This window comes from Dreissena polymorpha, chromosome 8 (genome assembly GCF_020536995.1).
Source record: "Dreissena polymorpha isolate Duluth1 chromosome 8, UMN_Dpol_1.0, whole genome shotgun sequence".
Taxonomy (NCBI): Eukaryota; Metazoa; Mollusca; class Bivalvia; order Myida; family Dreissenidae; genus Dreissena; species Dreissena polymorpha.
In genome coordinates this window covers 83,702,011-83,723,927 of record NC_068362.1, presented here as the reverse complement: position 1 = coordinate 83,723,927, position 21,917 = coordinate 83,702,011, and the positions used below count along the sequence as shown (strand labels likewise).

Genomic DNA, 21,917 nt, shown 5'->3' with positions numbered 1-21,917 from the left:
AATGTTTTTGAACATATGATGGACTTTTTAAGAATCCAATATGTTCTTAAAAGGATCTGTCATTGTTCTTGGAAGACTTAAAAGACATTGAGTTTAAGAATGTTTTAAGGACATCTTATTTCAAGAACAGTTTAAGATGATATCAAGAACTCAAACATGTACATTGCATTGCTGTGTTTACAAAGGATGAATATTGTGTGCACAGGAAGTTGAAACGGAAGGCACATGGTTTATGTTATATTTGAAAATGTAAGTCTTTAATAAATTACCGGCTGAACTGATCAGCCATTGGTTCAATTTCAAGTTCTTTGGCACTGTAAGTGTAACCATTTCAGGGAAACCATTGATTAGTAAATGATTCTTGAACTGAAAATGAGACTATTCATAATCTTTTCAATACATGAATTATTCATGAACATATAGTGCAAAGTTGTATTATGAAATTTTAAGAGTATTATCAAACCACTTGTATCTCAGTTATTAGTGTTATATTTAAATTATTGTTATATGTTGCTATCAATATGTTATGTGCTTATACAAGACTTGTTTCTTCTTACCCTGACCTGTTTGTTGAGTAACCTTTGCATAAATTGACAAATTCTTGTTCATGAATAGTTCATGAACACTTCATGCCACCTCAGTTTATGAACTCTTGAAAAACTATGGTTTATGAACTATTCACTGACAGTCCGTGAACAGAAAATGAGCCATTGAAAAATAGAATAAAAATGTCTGAAGAATTTTTCAAGAATTGTGTTGTTCATGAACTGTTCAAGAACATTTCATGACATTGATGTTCACGAATAGTTCATGAACATTTCATGACATAATGGTTCAAGAATAGTTCATGAACACTTCATGCCATAAGGGTTCAAGAATAGTTCATGAACACTTCATGCCATTAGGTTTCAAGAATATTTCATGAACACTTCATGCCATTAGTGTTCATGAACAGTTCATGAACTAAAATTTCAAGAACATTTCACAGACATGGCTCATTTTCTGTTCACTGACTATTCGTGAACAATTCATGAACTCAGTTCATGAACAGTTCATGAACAGTTCACGAATTATTCGTGAACTGCAGAACAACATTTCGCAGGGGCAACTACAAAAGCTTTTTCTGTTACAAAATCCGCGTCCCAATTTTATGTCCGAAATTTACGCAACTACGGAAAGCGTCTGAATCGTTCAGAACTGTTAGTTTTGTTAAATTTGTTTTGTTTCTTTTAAATTTATTCTAGTCAATAAATGCTTTATTCAAAATGCAGTCTTTAGTTTTCAAAGAATATTTATTTATTCAATAATTTACAGAGAAAGACAATCTGGATCAAACATCTTATTAAGAACTATATCTGAAAATTAGTGAAAACTATGTCGTCATGCATTTCACACTGTTGATACCTGAAAATAATGAAATCAATTAAGTGTTGTGTTATGAAAAAAAAGCCTACCTACCGACCCACATTTAAATTATATTACTGTCCTATAGACAGTCACATATATAGAAATATATGTTTAACACAGTTGTTGTTGTTTTTTTAAATAAAAATTACCCCATTTACAAAAAATTCCCCCTCCCTAGGGCTGCGGACCCCTTCCCCCAAAGAAGTGTGAGGGTGCTGGGACTGCACAAGCTCACCTGGGACAACACTGTACGCATATGCATCACTGTCAGTTAATAAACAGACTCTTTCCTTGGTAGGTTGTTTTTACCAGAACTAATAGCACATAAGTATGCCAGTAGCTGACAACATGTCTACCTGAATCAGAGGTGGGGAAAAACTACACAAAGGATTGCACCATAAATCATCACAAGTTATCCAGCCGCGCCGTAGATCCAAACCTTGAGCTAGGATTTGCAGTTGATTTGTAAAATATTTTTATTCAACAAATAATGCATGTTAATTAAGAAATACTTTATGTACTTCACAAGCACTAGGCCTTTTCCTGGTGTATCTGCTGCCTTCAGACCCATTCCCAAATCAAAATGGTGAAAAAAATTCCCAATATGAAAAAGAAAAAATCCCAATGTCCAAAAGAAAAATAAATAATAATTTATATGACCTTGTTCTTCTTTTTTTAATTATTATAACGAGTAATATTAAACAAAAAACCAAAACAGTGTACTTTTCCCCATTGAAACAATTCCCTATTCCCAAATTTCATTTTGTCCGAAAATGGCCAGGAAAAAGCCTGAACACCTCAGATATTCAGATATACTATCATAACAATCTCAATGATATCCAGACAATAATGCAAACCATTTTTTGAAAAGGGTAACAACAAAAATTAAGACACAAGTTCAGTAAATTTAGAACATGCAATTCTTATTACAGTTATCACATGACGTTTGAGCTTTTAAAAAATATGTAATATGTCAGTCATATTTAACCATTCATTCATAATTGCAAACAGGGCAGTCTATTAGCGACAGCTATATCCCCCACCAAGATTTTCCATGACTTTGAAATGGTGACCTTGATTTTTAGCAAGGGTGACTTACTCAGGCCTTCTGCACATCATCCCAATGACCTTAACATTTAGGCTAAATTTTACTTAACTAGAGTTTCTATTTTTTGTGTTCAGTCCAAATCTCCTTTAAGGTATGGTACAAACACTTAACAAAGTTAATAAATGACCACTATCTTACAGAGAGTCTTGCACCTCTTATGCTACAAACTGGATAAATCAGGTTGGAAAAACACAACCGATCTGGGAATCTGGATGTTCATGTACCATAAATATAATGAAACTGACAGCTGAGGAAACCCTGACTTTCATCAGGCTCTAAAACACCAACATTTCATGTTTTTTATGGTCACACTTTCTTGGTTTAACATCTTGAACATGAAAGCATTCAACTTAAAGCAACAATAATGAATGACCGACATGTATTTGTTAATTGTAGTTAATTACAGTGTATGAATTGTGAAGTTGGAATAAGACATCAATCTTGGAATTGCTTTGTTCAGTGAAATAATCTGGTTTACACCACAAAATGATTCAAATGCATTCTGTACCACTTTAATCATTTGCATCTAACATGAAATCCTTGGTCCAAACACAGAGGCAACTAACAACATGTAAGCTTTCTGTTGGTGTCCCAAACTGCTCTATAATAGCCAGGTTAAAAGCAACACTTGCAATGTGGTGACAATCAAGTATGTAGACGCATTACCAAGCATGTTAGCATACTACAGAAAAATTATGTTAATAGTCAATGAGGGCATAATACAATGTGCATACTGTATACATTTAACAACTATTTGATACATGTACACCAACGTACTCGGACTAAAATACTTCTAATTGAAAACTGTGTCCTTGCCATGCATGGACACAGTACCGGTACATCATTCAATTGAAAACTGTGCTCACTGTAACTCATCCAATTGAAAAATGTGTTCTTGCCATGCATGGACACCGTACCGGTACATCATTCAATTGAAAACTGTGCTCACAGTAACTCATCCAATTGAAGACTGTGTCCTAATGCCATGCATGGACACCGTACCAGTACATCATTCAATTGAAAACTGTGTCCACAGTAACTCATCCAATTGAAAACTGTGTCCTTGCCAGTTATTTTTTTTTGCTCAAAATTACCCCCGATATTTGGCTGCTTCCCAATTGCAAAATTCCCCTTTTTTTATCCCAAAGTCTGACCAAAATTTCCCCCCAAAAAAGCCCAATTAAAAAAAAAAAAAATCATAATAATTTTTATTTTCAGAAAGAAGTCTCTTATGACTTAATTATGATTTCTTAACTCTAGATCTCAACTTTATTTTTTAAACATCCTACAAAATATATAACTTTAATTTAGTCCTTTTTGTCAATACAAAATTCCCAAATTTTCCACTTTTATTGATAAAAAAAAAATCCCAATTTTACCAGACTCCTTTTCCCCAAATTAGTAGAAAAACCCCTGAACATGCACTTAAAAACAATATTTATTCTGTTACTTATAATCATATTAATCATGCTTAATTTTATGGCGCTTATTTTTCCCAATTTCACGGTTTATCTCGCTAATTTTCCCAATTCAAATGGCACAGGCTGTAACAAATAAAAGCAAAAAAAATCACTGCTTGCCATGCATGGAGTACTGATACATCATTCAATTGAAAACTGTGTCCACAGTAACTCATCCAATGAAAAACTCAATGTCCTTGCCAATTGCATGGTTCCTTTCCAATTGAAAATAAGGTCATTTTTCCCAACACTGGCAGAAGAATTTCCAAAATAGAAATGATTGTTAAAAAAAATAAAAAAATAAAAATGTAATTTTATTTTTTTGACTTGGACATATTGGGCATCTCCCAAATTGAAAGCAATGAGCTCTAATATGATTAAGAATGCATCACACTGTTTCTTTTAATACTTCTGCACAATGAAAAAGACCCTGTTTCAAAAACTTTTCAAAACATAGTCTTCCCAAAATGAGCAGTTATCGCGCATGAAATTCCCAATTTGAAAGGCTAGGGCCTCTTCCCAATTTCTTGATGAAAAGCCCCGATACCATACATGTACCAGTACATCATCCAGTTGAAAACTGTGTCCTTGCCATCATTTGAATCATTTTGTGTTGTAAACCAGATTATTTCACTTAACAAAGCCATTCCAAGATTGACGTCTTATTCCAACTTCACTAATACTAATACACTGTTTCATGGAGAATATTTTTGTACTCTTTAATATTTCAAAATGTTTGCATTCTCAAAGTGTCTGTGCAGCTTCAGATCTACAAAGGAACAAATAAGCTACATTTTTTCAATATCAAGTTATAAGTTATTTTTTTCTAATCTTTTTGCAAACATGAATTGAATACTGGCCTGTTTAATTGTCTCAATCGAATAGATTTCCAACCCTTTTTGTTGATAAAATAAAACTCAAACACTGAAGTCAAAAGTATGTGAGCATAATGTGATTATTTCAAATAACATGATTTTTGTATTTGAAAAAAATACAAACCAGTTATCTCTTCCTATTGTTACACTGTAAGTTCGTTGTTTCTTTCTTTGTTGTGTGATTACCAAACAGCAAAATTGCTTGTGAAACTCCTTTGTCATTTGAACTGACCATTATATACAATTTAAATTATTACGTTTCTTTTAAATTTTCTTGCATTCAATAACGTTTTTTACAATGCTCCGATACATAGCCATCCGGTATTAAAAACAATAATGAAAGCAGAAATCCAAAAATGTACCTGTCCACGAAAAAGTCACTTATAAAACCATGAGATTTCATGCAAACAAATATAAATTATTTTACAGTAATTACATCACCCAAACAAAGCCAAGATAGCCCCATGCTAACTGTGTGTTACAATAGGAAAATAATCAAACCAATAAGCCGGTCCATTGGCATTATCAATAAAAGAAAACTGGATACGCTTTTCAACCATTAACCAGCTGACCAGACCAAACACTGACCACTCCATGAGCAAGATGACCCTATATGGACTATGGCTGGTGGACAGTGAATACACAAAGAGTAAGATGGCAGTGTTTTTGTGTTCATAGATTTGTCCTTTCAGATGAAAATGACTAACTACCACTCGGCTACCTGTTAAGGATAAGTGACATAGTCTCTTCAATAGAGCCACATTTAAAAGAAGAACTAAATTTGATGCACCTAAAATCAAATATACTATATTGGCCTTGTTCCAGGAAAACTCGGCTTAATGCATGTGCGTAAAGTGTCCTTAATTAACCTATGAAGTGCGCAAAGGTTTATCCAGGACCGCACTTTCCGTATAAACTGGACTTATTTTAGAGGAGACTGCCTATAAAATTGAAAATTCCATTTAAGCAGAAAGTGTCATCCGTGATTTGCCTTGGCAGACTACACAGGCTAATCTGACCCAACAATTTTGGCACATGCATGAAGTCAAGTCACAACACTTAGGGCACATGCATGAAGTCAAGTCACAACACTTAGGGCACATGCATGAAGTCAAGTCACAACACTTAGGGCACATGCATGAAGTCAAGTCTCAACACTTAGGGCACATGCATGAAGTCTAGTCACAACACTTAGGGAACATGTATGAAGTCAAGTCACAACACTTAGGGCACATGCATGAAGTCAAGTCACTACACTTAGGGCACATGCATGAAGTCAAGTCGCAACACTTAGGGCACATGCATGAAGTCAAGTCACAACACTTAGGGCACATGCATGAAGTCAAGTCACAACACTTAGGGCACATGCATGAAGTCAAGTCACAACACTTAGGGCTCATGCATGAAGTCAAGACACAACACTTAGGGCACATGCATGAAGTCAAGTCACAACACTTAGGGCACATGCATGAAATCAAGACACAACACTTAGGGCACATGCATGAAGTCAAGTCACAACACTTAGGGCACTTGCATGAAGTCAAGTCACAACACTAAGGGCACATGCATGAAGTCAAGTCACAACACTTAGGACACATGCATGAAGTCAAGTCACAACACTTAGGGCACATGCATGAAGTCAAGTCACAACACTTAGGACACATGCATGAAGTCAAGTCACAACACTTAGGGCACATGCATGAAGTCAAGTCACAACACTTAGGGCACATGCATGAAGTCAAGTCACAACACTTAGGGCACTTGCATGAAGTCAAGTTACAACACTTAGGGCACATGCATGAAGTCAAGTCACAACACTTAGGGCACATGCATGAAGTCAAGTCACAACACTTAGGGCACTTGCATGAAGTCAAGTCACAACACTTAGGGCACATGCATGAAGTCAAGTCACAACACTTAGGGCACAGGCATGAAGTCAAGTCACAACACTTATGGCACATGCATGAAGTCAAGTCACAACACTTAGGGCACATGCATGAAGTCAAGTTTTCCCAGAATGCACTCAAGTTGCGACATGTGAGTTGTATGTTGATGTATTTAGGACATGATTATTGCACAATTACAGTTATTTATCAGTACTTATCTTCATTCCAGTTCTCACTCTGGTTCTGCCTGACTCGGCAATAAATGTACTATTTTTCAACAACTCAAAATTGCATTTTAAGATGCCTGGGTTGGATACAAATTTTTCAAGTATAGTGCTTCCTATTTTCTTATTAAATTTGACATGCACTCTGGGTCACCAAGTTTAATGCATGTGCTTAAAGTGTTTGCTAAAATTAGCTTTTGCAGTCTGCACCGCCTTATCAGGTACAACACTTTCAGTCAGCCTTTGTTAACACTTTCAGTCAGCCATTGTTAACACTTTCAGTCAGCCTTTGTTAACACTTTCAGTCAGCCTTTATTAACACTTTAAGTCAGCCTTTGTTAACACTTTCAGTCAGCCTTTGTTGGATTTTGGCAAAGAAGAGACTTCCTTTAAACAAAAAATAACAAAAAAGCAGAAAGTGGAAATGACTTAGTTAAGTATAACAACAATATATATATGCAAGTAACGTTTTTAATACAGTATGATTTCTTTCTTATGAACGAATATCACACATATTTCACTATTACCATAGTTACAGTCATTATGCAGTCATTATGTAGGAGCGATATGGTTTATATCCCATTAACCCTACGCACATTATAAAGGTTTATCTTCCATTAATATGCTTGATTAGGGTCTGAATGTTTTTATTGTTCTGATCATTCCATCATAACCCTGACATTCTCTCAATATCTGGAATGGTTTCGTTTCCATTTTCCTTCCCTGCCTCCTGTCTGGGCAATTAAGATTGCACACTGATCACCATTTACCCTCCTATTAAGTCTCTTTACATGGCAATTATGCACTTGCACATGGCAGGGGCAGTCAACTCTGTGACTGACCAGTGAATGACCAGTATACCGCGGCACTACCATAACCCAAGCTGGCACTCACACTTCATGGTTATGAGTAAATAAGCCATGCTCTAGGAAAACGGGGCTTAATAAATGTACATGAAGTGTTGTCCCAGATAAGACTGAGGGACGACAGTTTCCCCTTTTATGGTGTTTTTCTTTTGAAGGCAAAAATTCCTGTTCAGGCCAAAAGTGTTGTCCCTATTAACCTATGTGGACTGCACAGGCGAATCTGGGAAAACACCACCATTTAACATTTTCATGACTGAGTCAGGGTCATGATAGCCTTCCATATGGCTGAGCAAGGTTTTTGTTCACAAAGGTCCTTTAGAGACAGTACTATTTAGCCCATGCTCTGGGAAACGCCTCTTACCTAGACTTGAACTATGTATAGTAGAGACTTCATTTAAACAAAAAATTCCATAAAGTGTAAAGTGTCGTCCCTCAGGGACATGGACCATACTTGAGGCATATGCATTAAGCCCATTTTTCACAGAGCACCAGTCATTTATGTCAGCTTAAATCATCTCATGTTAAAGTTATTGTTTCACACAAATAATTTTAATAACATATATGTGTATATAGGTTATCTGGATTTTTTAACTAAGTGTTGTCCCTGAAAACTTAATCTGTTTTCTGTTAATAATTCTCAACAAATTACATTTCCTTCCGAGATCTCTGAGCACTGTATACGATTAGGAGCAGATGATCAAAGTTATATTACTATTAAATATTATGATGAAGGTTAATTCGATGTTTAAAAGAAAGAACTGAGTTCATCTTAGGAAAGCCTTCCATTTTACAAGCAACAAATGATACCCTATGTGATATTGTGACAAGTTAATTTGGAAAAGTATGCCGCTGAAATTATGAGCTGATATTAATGATTTAATATGATTCAAAACGTGTACCGGTAACCGTATTAAAAATGTTAGATTATAAAACTATATAGCCACTCACATTTACAGCCACATTCAAATTTCTGATTAAGATCAGAAAGAAAACTAGGCCATTCCTTGTAATTTTAAGGAATTTAGTGGTTGTTAATCATGACATTAAATTTCAAGGTCTCAATCTATAATGATTCATTTCCCGGGCATCTGTTCACAAAAACTGCACTGCTGAGCAATGGTCTATTAAGATATCTCCATATCATAAATGCAGGTTACAAGACACTTTAATTGCAATGAAAGAAAACTCAATAACTTCTAATACTTAGGTTACACCCTTTTTTTAGAATTTTTCAGTATCTTGGAGTGAACATTAATTAATCAAATAACATCACATGGGTAATGCCTGTTTAACAAATAATATATATGATGTGTCAATACTGCAGGCATTTTAATGCTATCTTAATTTAACACCCTTAACAATTTGAATAGTTGCACTTATCTCATGAGTTTATCATCATTTTGCAATTAAAGGGACTCACAAGGGACTAAATACCTCACGTAATTAAAACATCTGACATGCTATGCTGATTTTTTTATGCTGATTTTTTTTCTTCGTTCTACAAAATTATTGCACTAAAAGGCTCAGGTGGTCTGAAGAATTTAGACTTACTGGTAAATTAATTATAAGGTGATTTATTATAAAGATTCATTTGTTTGGTAATACCACCACCAATGCATATATGTCTATTTTAGAGACAAAAATTGTTCCAATATAAAGTAGTTTTATCATATTGCAAAAAAAATCGAAAATAACCTTTCTAATTATGTTATCCTAAAATGAAAAATTTTTGAGAAAGGATATTTTTTTTTTTTTCAAAAACATGCTTATATAATACAATATATTGGTGAACAGCAAGATTATTATTGGTAATCTACTTCAGGGCTTGACACTAACTTTTTTACCTACTGACCCAAAGGACCACCAGCTTTCAGAAATTACTGGTCCTCCAAGATTTCAAGTGGTCCGACAATTTCTATGTTATTTTACCTAAATTTTAACTTACTTTCCAGACTATACACTATGTATTGTGCATTTATAAAAAGATGACTATACTATCTACTAAACTATCTCTATCTTTTTCAAATTTTTACTGTACTTCAAGTTTCTCTTCATTAGTTTTAGGTTTTTTAGGCGGAGGTTCTTTAAGGTTTTTTAGGCGGAGGTATAACCACCCCCGGAATGAAATTCCACATCGCGAAAACTTGTAATCTTGAATATATGCACTTTTACTCCCGGGTACAAAACATTATTCGGCGCCCTCCAGTGTAATTCGCACGGTAAACAAAGTATATTCTGATGGTACTAAGATCGAAAAAAAGCTGATTATTGATGCTTTTTCAAAATAATAAGTACCATTTTGTTCATTTCTTGATCCGAAAGCTTCAAATGTTAATTTGTGTATCGATCACGGCTAAGTCCGGAGACATTTTCGGGAGACATTTGCAGATCACAAATCGATTTTTTGATCCGACAACAGGTTTTTGTCATCCGGGCATCTAGAAAAATTGGAAATTCCAATATGTTGCTATTATTATCCCGGTTTTGAGTCTTAGGTCGCCGTAAGGACGCCAGTCCGGTGTGACAGGGCTATTAGCCACTATGTGGTTTTGCTTTGTTATATTACCCTCATCAATATTCAAACTGCGCAAAATATTAATATTATTGTTATTATTATTAATTGTAATACTATTATCATTGTTATTATTATTATTCATTTGGGAACAGAATAATGCCTGAATACTTATGTCATCATAAAGGGCAATATTTAAAATCTAAACCTTATGGCCTCTGTTATCATTTCAAAACATTGCCCTTTTTACTCCACAAAATTTTAACTGTTCCCATATGTCAATGAAATATAAATATAATATTGACTATCTTTATAAAAATCTCTTTGCGCTCATCATAGGACACTCAATCTAACACTATTATATAACTAAGTTGGTCTTTAGGTAATGCGAACTGAAAGCATGTGCTTAAAGTGTCCTCCCAGATTGCCAAGAACAGGCTAATCACTGACAAAACTTTTGGCGTTTATGGCATTTTTTGTAAAATAGAAGTCTCTACTTAAGTAAAAGCAAAGTAGGCGGGAAGTATTTCCCAGATTAGTCTGTGCGATTGAACACATGAATTAAGCCTGGATTTACCAAATACTTCCTTATATTTTCCCACAAATTGCTAAAGATATAATCTTGAAACTTCGCAAATTGCTGTTTAAAAAACATTCAATACAAAGTTGCATAAAAATCATTCATCCATGACTCTCTAACACTTCTCGACCACGTGCTGGTTGGGTTTCCTCATGCTGCACTGCACATGGAAGATTGCAACTAATATTTATTTTCTGTCGCAAATTATTCTTTTATAAGGGCCATAATATTATGATGAACAAGAAAACATATTTGTTCTAATAGTTGATTAAAAAGCATGTGTCTGTGCAAAAAAGACAATTGCAGAGTGGTGGATCATAAAAGCAGAGGTGTAATTAAACATGTGCTAATACCGCCCATGTTCTCAGTATTACACATGTATCATAACAAAGCATAAAAAACGTTTGCTCTGCCATCCGAATTGCCACATCCAAATATGTGTTTTACATTAAATTATAATGGTTTGGCTTTTTAAAACATTTTTATATACTCAATACACGTACACATGTACTTGTAGAAAAATGCACAACTGAACACAAGCGCAAATTGTTTATATATATATAAGTTAAAATTGTTTATATATATCAGTTACATTGTAGCTACAACAAATTACAAGGAAAACTATCCAAACAAACTTACCCATGGTGATATTTTAGTCCTTGAAGTTCAACCACTTTTCAGTTTGTGTTATCACTTAAACTTGTACTCCCAGAAAAAGCTAACAGGGCATGGAAGAGAGTTCTCGGAGTAGACAGAATTAGACTGGCAACAGGAACACGATGAAAACAGTGCCAGAATGGCACAAATTGACATTCGTTGGAGTTGTCAAAATGAGACTGATACCCTCAGTCTTATTTTGACTTCACCAAGAACTGTCAGAGTGTACATGTTGCCAACGTTATTTTGACTACACCAAGAACTGTCAGAATGTTCATACCCTGAACACTCTGACAGTTGTTGGAGTAGTCAGAATTAGACTGGCACCAAGAACACGAGGAAAACAGTATAAGACTGACACCAATTGACAGTTGTTGGTAAAGTCAAAATAACACTGGAACACTGGCACCCTGAACACTCTGACAGTTCTTGGTGTAGTAAAATAAGACTGGCACCCTCAACACTCTGACAGTTCTTGGTGTAATAAGAATTAGACTGGCACAAAGAAAACTAGAAATGGCGCGGCAGAGGCCGACGCGTATCCCCACGCCGAATGTTTGACCTAGGTGTGCCCCAGGGTTGGTAATGGGGCCATGCATAGCTGAGATTGACCGTATTGTCATAAGAGAAGTTCATCATCAATTAGAAGTGAATTGGTGTAGAAATGAAGAAGTTATAGTAAAAGGCAATTTTGGGTGGGTGTGACATATGTGGGCAGGGCGCCCCAGGGTTGGTAATGGGGCCATGCATAGTTGAGATTGACCGTATTGTCATAAGAGAAGTTCAATATCAATTTGAAGTGAATCGGTGTAGAAATGAAGAAATTATAGTAAAGGCAATTTTGGGTGGGTGTGGTCTATGTGGGCGGGGCCCCAGGGTTGGTTATGGGGCCATGCATAGTTGAGATTGACCCTAATGTCATAAGAGAAGTTCAGTATCAATTTGAAGTGAATCCGTGTAGAAATGAAAAAATTATAGTAAATGGAATTTTTTGGTGGGTGTGGCCTATGTGGGCGGGCGCCCCAGGGTTGGGATTGGGGCCATGCATAGTTGAGATTGACCCTAATGTCATAACAAAAGTTCAGTATCAATTTGAAGTGAATCCGTGTAGAAATGAAAAAATTATAGTAAATGGAAATTTTTGGTGGGTGTGGCCTATGTGGGCGGGGCGCCCCAGGGTTGGGAATGGGGCCATGCATGGTTGAGATTGACCGTATTGTCATAGGTGAGGTCCAGTATCAATTTGAAGTGAATCGGTGTAGAAATAAAGAAGTAAATGTAAAATAACCTAAAAAAATGAGTGATAATTTCTGACGCGGCCCCACCCCAACCCCTATAACTTTTGACCCAGGGGTCAGATCAAAATTCCAAATAGTGCAGGGTCGCACATATGCTCATAGCTACCATGTGTGTAAATTTCAAGGTTCTAGTGCTTTTAGTGTAGGAGGAGATAGTGGCCAGGACGGACGGACAGACGGACAGACGGACGGACAGACAGACGGACGGACGGACGGCGGAGATCACCACAATATCCCCACCTTTTTTTCAAAAAGCGTGGGGATAACAAGGAAAACAGTATCAGACTGAAACCAATTGACAGTTGTTGGTAAAGCTCGGTCAGCAGCTGGAGCGTGCGCGTCGCGACTGAGGCGAGAGTCGCCCGCAGAAGATCTTCTCACCTGTACATATTTCCTTATAGAGGGGAACTTCTGCGGGTGGCTCTGCTAATCAAGCTGAGTCCGTCACCCTCGAGCCGGACGTCTTCCACACTGCTGGGATTGCTGTCTTCTCCAAGATGCAGCGGGCTTGTCAACCACTGTTTATCGTCGAGAGTTCGCTACCCGGACCTGCCAGAGGGACAGCGAGATCACCAGTGTGGAGGACATACGGGGCGGACCTGGGACTAGGCTCTTCATTTTCAGCCTGATACTGCAGTCCAAGAACATCGAGGGGGTGGCCTTATAGAGGCACCCCGGGGCGGGCGGTACTCAGTGCGCTAAACGCACTGGGGAAACCGTCTCGGGGATGAAGACGACGGCTGGTGACATCGAGAGTGGCCATAAAGGCAGAGCAGCTTGCTGCACTCCCTTGGCGGAGCTGCGTCCAGACAAGAATTTGTCTTGAAATTGTCTACTACCAGTGCACATTAAGGTCTCATTGGCCACCGTGCACTGGTCTATTTGGATCCAAATTATATCTTTGGCGAATACCCAGGCAGCCGGGGTAAATTTGACCTACTTTGGCTCAAAATTAATCTTTTTCTCCTGAAAGGTCACAGGGGCAGGTCCGCACATAAGGCAGTCGTGAAGACGAGCGAGACCTGTAAATAAACTCTGACATTCACACACAGTTGTTGGTAAAGTCAAAATAACACTGGAACACTGGTACCCTGAACACTCTGACAGTTCTTGGACTAGTCTAAATAAGACTGGTACCATGAACACACTGACAGTTCTTGGAGAAGTCAAAATAAGGCTGGCACCAAGAACACTCTGACAGTTCTTGGTGTAGTATAATGAGACTAGCACCCTCAACACTCTGACAGTTCTTGGTGTAGTAAGAATTAGACTGGCACAAAGAAAACGAGGAAAACAGTATCAGATTGAAACCAATTGACAGTTGATGGTAAAGTCAAAATAACACTGGAACACTGGTTCCCTGAACACTCTTGACAGTTCTTGGACTAGTCAAAATAAGACTGGTACCATGAACACACTGACAGTTCTTTGTGTAGTCAAAATAAGACTGGCAGCCTGAACACTCTGACAATTTCCGGTGTAGTCAAAAGAAGACGGGCACCATGAACACTCTGAGAATTCTTGGTGTAGTCAGAATAAGACTGGCACCCTGAACACTCTGACAGTTCTTGGTGTAGTCAGAATAAGACTGGCACCCTCAACACTCTGACAGTTCTTGGTCTAGTAATAGAATGGAACCCTCAACACTCTGACAGTTCTTGGTGTAGTCAAAATAAGGTTGGCAACCTGAACTCAGGCAGTTCCTGGTATAGACAAAATAAGACTGGCACCCTGAACACCTGACAGTTCTTGGCATAGTCAGAATAAGTCCGGCACCCTGAAAACACTGACAATTCTTGGAGCAGACAAAATAAGAGTGGCACCCTGACCACTCTGACAGTTCTATGTGCAGTCTAAATAAGACTGGCACCCTGAACACTCGACAGTTCTTGGTGTAGTAATAATTAGACTGGCTACCTGAACACTCTCACAATTCTTGGTGAAGTCAAAATAAGACTGGCACCCTGAACACTCTGACAGTTCTTGGTGTAGTCAAAATAAGATTGGCACCCTGAACAATCTGACAGTTCTTTAAGTAGTCAAAATAAGACTTGCACCCTGAACACTCTGACAGTTCTTGGAGTAGTCAAGATAAGACTGGCTCTCTGAACACTCTGACAGTTTGGGCCAAGTCACAATAAGACTGGCACCTTGAATACTCTGACAGTTCTTGGTGAAGTCAAAATAAAACTGGCACCTTGAATACTCTGACAGTTCTTGGTGAAGTCACAATAAGACTGGCACCTTGAATACTCTGACAGTTCTTGGCATAGTCAAAATAAGACTGGCACCCTAAACACTCTGACAGTTCATGGGAATAGGCAGAATAATAGTGGAACACGGAACACACTACAAGGGCGCAGTCTGGTCAGTAGCTTACATGTCTGCTAATGAGACCACAAAAACAATGTGTGACTTCATGGTGGACAGCGTAGCTCCTGAACCGACTGGCTCTATATGACATAAGACCCATAAGACATAAAGCAGGTTATACAACCACATACAAGAGAGTATTTTTGGCTATGATTTTATTTAACTATGGAAAAAGAGAAGTTTGATTATATACAACACAAAGACCTCAAAACAAATGTTACCTACATTAAAACAATCAGCCAAATAATTACATGTTACTCAATAGTGTTGATGTATAAAATGTTACATGTCCTTGACAATAAAAGTATTGTTCTGACTTAATTTAACAAGATCAGTTTCCAATAGCCAGTCTATAGATTAACCACTACTGTACTAACTATGTTCATTCCCTATAGTAAACAGATCCATGTTTGATAAGGTAATCCTTAAAATATAAAACATTTTCCATATAAACCACATACTGCCAATATCTATTTAATTATTTTATTATTTAAAGGCCGTTTCAGATACAAACAATATAAAGGTACAAAAAGCGATGCAATTGACTTTCTGTACTGCCTACTAACTTGTTTGTTACACTATTCATGTCTTTAGTACTTTTTTTTTTCAATACTTTCAAAGATGTTTTCTGAGCATTAAAAAAATCATATCTGTTTATGTCTAGTTTCAAATTTTATCAGCCCCATTGGATAAGTTATAAAAAACAACATTTCGTCCATTATATTTGCATTTACAATAACTGTAACTTCTTTCTGTTTTCTTGAAAAATTGTACCACACAAGCTCTCGGACAGTGGGACTTAATGCTCATGAGTAAAGTGTTGTCCGAGATTAGCCTGTGCAGACCAAACAGGATAATTAGGGACAACACTACGCACATGCCATGCACCCCATTTTCCCACAGCGCCATTCATTTCATGCACCCCATTTTCCCTCAGGGCCATTCATATTCTAGCTACAAAGTTCCAAGTATTTCTCTTATCATCCTTATCTACTGAATGACCCAGTCTTCCATAATTATGAACAATACATGTACTTCCCATCACTCTTTCATGATCTAACAATCCATTTATCTTTATTCCATCCTATGTTTTCCTAAGAAATACTGGCAGTTGTCTTAACTATTCCAAGGGCATGATGTATGGAATTCTTGGATGTGTTATTTCATAGCAATAACTCTGCCAATTTAAACCTGATAATCCAGGCAAATCACTTAGCAAATATCCTTTGATCCTGAAAGGTAATAATTATGATCGATCTTAAGATACTTAATATTATGTTTTCTCTTGTTATTTGTATTTACTTATTTTCAGTCAAAGAATATGCTATGAAAAGACATACGCAAAGAAACTTGGACCTGTCAATTGACAAAGCTCCATAAGAAAGTAAACAACATTTTGTATACATTATGTAATCATGATTTATTCTTAATTCTGTGCCTAGATTGGTGTTCCTGTTGTAACAGACTGGTTTCACAGTTCAGAAGGTTGCAGATTCAAGCACATGATTCAAGCCCCTCTGCACTGTATTAGCTTTTTAAGAGACTTTTAACAAAGAGTCCAGAACATCACGCTCTATACAAAGGGCAGTTCAGGATCTAGGGTTGTCACTTGTTTCCTGTCTTCTTTTATTCAGAATCGTCCCCTAATACAACTTATGAGTCTACGATATATAATTATAATCTTTAATAGACAAAACTCCTGGTAAGATTTCCCAATGCATTGATTCCTATTCTAAGTACAACTCCCCAAAAACTGTCAAGAATTGAAACTTTGCAGATTTTGTTTCTGACAAAATGAAGTTTATGGAGTTAGTGTACTAACTAGATATATCTATATATAAACACAGGGTAAAGTTAAAATGTTCAATGACAGTCAATACAGCTGGATTGATCATTGTTGGCTCTTAAATATACTTTCATGTACCCTGAGTAAGGAAAATATACTTAAATATGCCCAGCCAATTTCAACTGTACGCGAGTTTTATTCTCGCTCCAAATCCTTTATGTCGTAAAACATACTACAAAATACGAAAATTCTCTTTGAACAAAAACCTGCCTCAACTTTCTTTTTTGAGTATGAGTTTCGATATCATAGAGGCCATTTTACAAAATATTGACATAAATATAAACATGATTTAAAAAAATAAAAAGCGGACAACGAGCAATTTATTATTAGAATTCCTGGGCACGTATACATATATTTTCTGTACCTGGGGTACTTTTAAGTATACTTAAGAGTACCCTGGGTACATTCAAGTGGTACCTGAGCTGACAAAGACCAATCAAGCGTCAATACATGGCTTTTGTGTGTTGAGTGATGTAGTGTGCTGATCGGGGAAACACTCAGAGATGTTATTGCGGGTATACGTGTGAGCATACACATATATCTCACTCCTACAAAAATGACCTAATCTGATTGGCTTAGAGCGGTCACGTGCCCATTGAGTATTTTTCATACACACCAAGTAATTTCCATACCCACCGAATAATCGAGTAGTCAGTTGAGATATAATCGTTGCACGGTTAGTAACTGACGGTGTATGGGATATACACCATCAGTAATTTTATACCATACAAGGGCTCTCATATGGTATGGAATGACTGAGGGTGTACATCCCATACGCTGTCAGTTACTAACGGTGTAACTAATAATACAGCAATGAATGAAGGTATTACTCTAGATGAGGGGTGCAGATAGTCAACTTCTGTGCTGATTTGATCCTGAAAACTCTGTCAATTCATTACATATGGGGCACATATGGACTGCAAAGGCTAATTTGGAATGACACTTTACACACATGCATCAAACCTCCTTTTCACAGAGCACGGCCCATATAATATTTGTTTTCCCATGTAAAACCACTTTTATAAAATTATCCACAACAACCTCAGTAGAAGCCCCCACTTTACTACTGGATGAAGTTCTTTACATGCATAACTATACAAACAAGAGGGCCTGAAAGGCCCAAAGTCGCTCACCTGAGATAACAAGATATTATTGGGACAAATCTCCTGACCAAGTTTCATGAAGATCGGACAGTAAATGTGGCCTCCAGAGTGTTAACAAGATTTTACTATAGCCATATAAGGAAAAATGCCCCCTGCCCCTTGGAAGCCATGTTTTTTAAGCAAACATAATTATTTTCGAACTCATCCAAGATATGATCGAGATCAATCTAATCTGACCAAATTTCATGAAGATTGGACAATAAATGTGGCCTCTAGAGTGTTAACAAGGTTTTACTTCAGTCATCCCAGCAGACACAGTAACGTTGATTCAACGTTGAATCAACGTCAGATTCAACATTGAAAATTGGCTAGATTTATATTTGATTTTGAAAGTTGAGACAACGTTGAGGCATCAACCTAAAATCAACGTTGATATCAACGTTGAATCAACGTTGAAAATAATGTTGATTCAACGTTGACTTTACATCAATATTTGGTTGAATGTTCATTAATTTCAATTCAATGTAGCGAGGTTTTCCAATTGTTCTATTAGAATTATTGTTATGACTGTATACAATTTAATCACTACATTGAGTTCATTAATAACACAACACTTAACTTATATTTGAGATTGTATTTTATTTTTATTTTAACAAAAGTTTCATAATGTTCCAAAATAAGCAGTTTTTACTTTTACACTTAATATTTAGTTATTTTCAATATTGCTGGTCAAAAAGCAACTATTGTCCACTAATTGCTGATCTTAATGCAACTATTATCCACAATGAAAGATGTTTCGATGTTACTAATTTAAAGCCTAAATTCTAACTAACGAAACTCTTTCCAGACACGTTATTAAGCTACAAATTTGTCCTTTCTCACCAAACAGACCCACACTTATCAACATTCACAACATAAAACGCTGATAAGCACAGCTGAAAATGTAATCTCTCTTGCAACAGAGCACATTTAATCTTCAACAAACAAACAAACTCACACTCTCTCTCTCTCTCTCTCTCTCTCTCTCTCTCTCTCTCTCTCTCTCTCTCTCTCTCTCTCTCAAACAATATCAGATATCAGATCCAGCATCCACACCCAAGGTATAATTAATTGCAGTTCCCGACACTCCAATCCAAAAAAAGGATGAAAATCAATAAGCAATCAACACAACATAACATAACACATAACACTCATACCATACCAAACCATAACATAACATTGCATAGCATAGCATAAATTGTCAAATTTGATCAGATGCATTAACACAACATTTAAATGGTAATTAACACGCTAATGTATATTCAATGTTGACACTGACTACTTAATATCACTATATACACAAAGTGTTTGAAAATATGAATTTATTAATCTATCAGTTTAAAAAAATAAGTTTGACCTAAACCAAATATCAACGTTGATACAACGTCGAGTATCAACCAAGCAGAATGCAGACATCCATGTAGTTGTATATTGGTTGAAATAAGGTTTATCGACGTCACGACTAACATTCAACGTTGTTTCAACGTTGATTCAACGTTGTGTGTCTGCTGGGATATATAGCCATATAAGGAAAAATGCCCCGCCCCTTGGCAGCCGTGTTTTTTAAGCAAAGGTTTCCATTTTCAAACTCATCCAACATATCATTGGGACAAATCTTCTGACCAAGTTTCATGAAGATCCGAAAATAAATGTGGCCTTTAGAGTGTTAAAAAGGTTTTACTATAGCCATATAAAGAAAAATGCCCCGCCCCCTGGCGGCCATGTTTTTCAACGAACCGGCATAATTTTCGAACTCGTCCAAGATATTATTGGGATGAATCTTCTGACCAAGTTTCATGAAGATCAGACTATAAATGTGGCCTCTAGAGTGTTAACAAGATTTTACTATAGCCATACAGGAAAAACGCCCCACCCTTTGGCAGCCATGTTTTTGAAGCAAACGTAACCATTTTCAAACTCATCCAAGATATCAATTTGACAAATCTTCTGACCATATTTCATGAAGATTTGACTATAAAATGTGGCCTCTTAAGAGTGGTAACAAGGTTTTACAAAAGCCATATATAGCCTTATAAGGAAAAATGCCCCGCCCCCTGGTGGCCATGTTTTTAAAGAAACCAAAAACATTTTCAAACTCATCCAAGATATCATTGGGACAAATCTTCTGAGCAAGTTTCATGAAGATCGGAAAATAAATGTGGCCTCTAGAGTGTTAACAAGGTTTTACTATAGCCATATAAGGAGAATTGCCCCGTCCCCCGGCGGCCATGTTTTCAACCAAAGGGCATCATTTTTCAACTCGTCCAAGATACTATTGGGATGAATCTTCGGACCAAGTTTCATGAAGCTTGGATAATAAATGTGGCCTCTATAGAGTGTTAACAAGATTTTACTATAGCCAAATATAGCCATATAAGGAAAAATGCCCCGCCCCTTGGCAGCCATGTTTTTCAAGCAAAGGTTTCCATTTTCAAACTCATCCAACATATCATTGGGACAAATCTTCTGACCAAGTTCATGAAGATCGGAAAATAAATGTGGCCTCTAGAGTGTTAACAAGTTTTGCTATAGCCATATAAGGAAAAATGCCCCGCCCCCTGGCGGCCATGTTTTTCAACGAACCAGCATAATTTTCAAACTTGTCCAAGATATTATTGGTATGAATCTTCTGACCAAGTTTCATGAAGATCAGACTATAAATGTGGCCTCTAGAGTGTTAACAAGATTTTACTATAGCCATATATAGCCATATAAGGAAAAATGCCCCCCCCCCCCCTTGGAAGCCTGTTTTTCAAGCAAATGTAACCATTTTCGAACTCATCCAAAGAATTCATTAAGAGCACATCTTCTGACCAAATTTCATGAAGATTGGAAATAAATGTGACCTCTAGAGAGTTAACAAGGCAAATGTTGACACCGCACAACGGACGATGCACGACGGCAAAAAGGCGATCACAAAGCTCACCATGAGCACGTTGTGCTAGGTGAGCTAAAAAAACTATTTTCTAGGTTTTTCTATGCATTTACGTGCAAAAATGTGTATTCCGACTCCTCAAAAACCAGTTTGGCACCAACTGTTAGCTAATTCATTTACAATATTTGCTGCCTTAATCTGCACTAAACATGCTTAAGTGATCACAGTCAAACATTATAACTTACCAGTTTAAGAATTGTGTATGTCATGTTATTTCCAGCAATAAAGCATACTTGGTTCTCTAGCTTCTCTTTAATGTTCATCACTTCAGGATTTAACTCAAGCATTGTAATAACTAAAATTCACAAAGCATTATGTTAGCGTTATCGTAAGAATCTCCACTAATTTTGGACTTTGGTCTGAGTCATGTCAATATGACACCTACTTGTAATATGACCAAAAATAATTTGGTGTTCAACCATTTTCATTTCATATTACATGTAGCTTTCTTTATGGTGGACAGCATGCATGCTAAATTTTTAATAGTTTTATACTGATAATGACTAATGTAGCCTAAAAAGTCATCATCACACGATGCTACATTCAAATGAGTCGCGTTCTGAGAAAACTGGGCATAATGCATGTGCATAAAGTGTTGTCCAAGATAGCCTGTGCAGTCCACACAGGCTAATCAGGGACAACACTTTACTTTATGACATTTTTCGTTTAAATGAAGTATCTCTTAGCAAAAATCCAAGTTATGCGGAACACACTTTACGCGCATGCATTATGCCCAGTTTTCTCAGGA

The 21,917-nt window shown here is 36.7% G+C and overlaps 2 protein-coding genes across 2 annotated transcripts in view; both read right to left on the bottom strand.

Annotated features, from left to right (window-relative positions):
- The window catches only part of LOC127842247 (leucine zipper putative tumor suppressor 2 homolog), a 123,312-nt gene extending 111,452 nt beyond the window's left edge, over positions 1 to 11,860 (bottom strand). The window contains exon 1 of the mRNA XM_052371668.1: positions 11,558 to 11,860. The gene's annotated coding sequence lies outside the window, so the exon portion shown is untranslated. The remainder of the gene's footprint in view (positions 1 to 11,557) is intronic.
- LOC127840704 (keratin-associated protein 4-3-like) lies at positions 4,695 to 6,745 on the bottom strand. Its single transcript, XM_052369117.1, has 4 exons — positions 6,414 to 6,745; positions 6,367 to 6,379; positions 6,235 to 6,304; positions 4,695 to 4,744 (listed from the first exon to the last, which is right to left on the bottom strand). The coding sequence occupies exons 1-4, from the start codon at positions 6,743 to 6,745 to the stop codon at positions 4,695 to 4,697; spliced, it is 465 nt and encodes a 154-aa protein (XP_052225077.1).
- Positions 11,861 to 21,917: the final 10,057 nt, after the last annotated feature.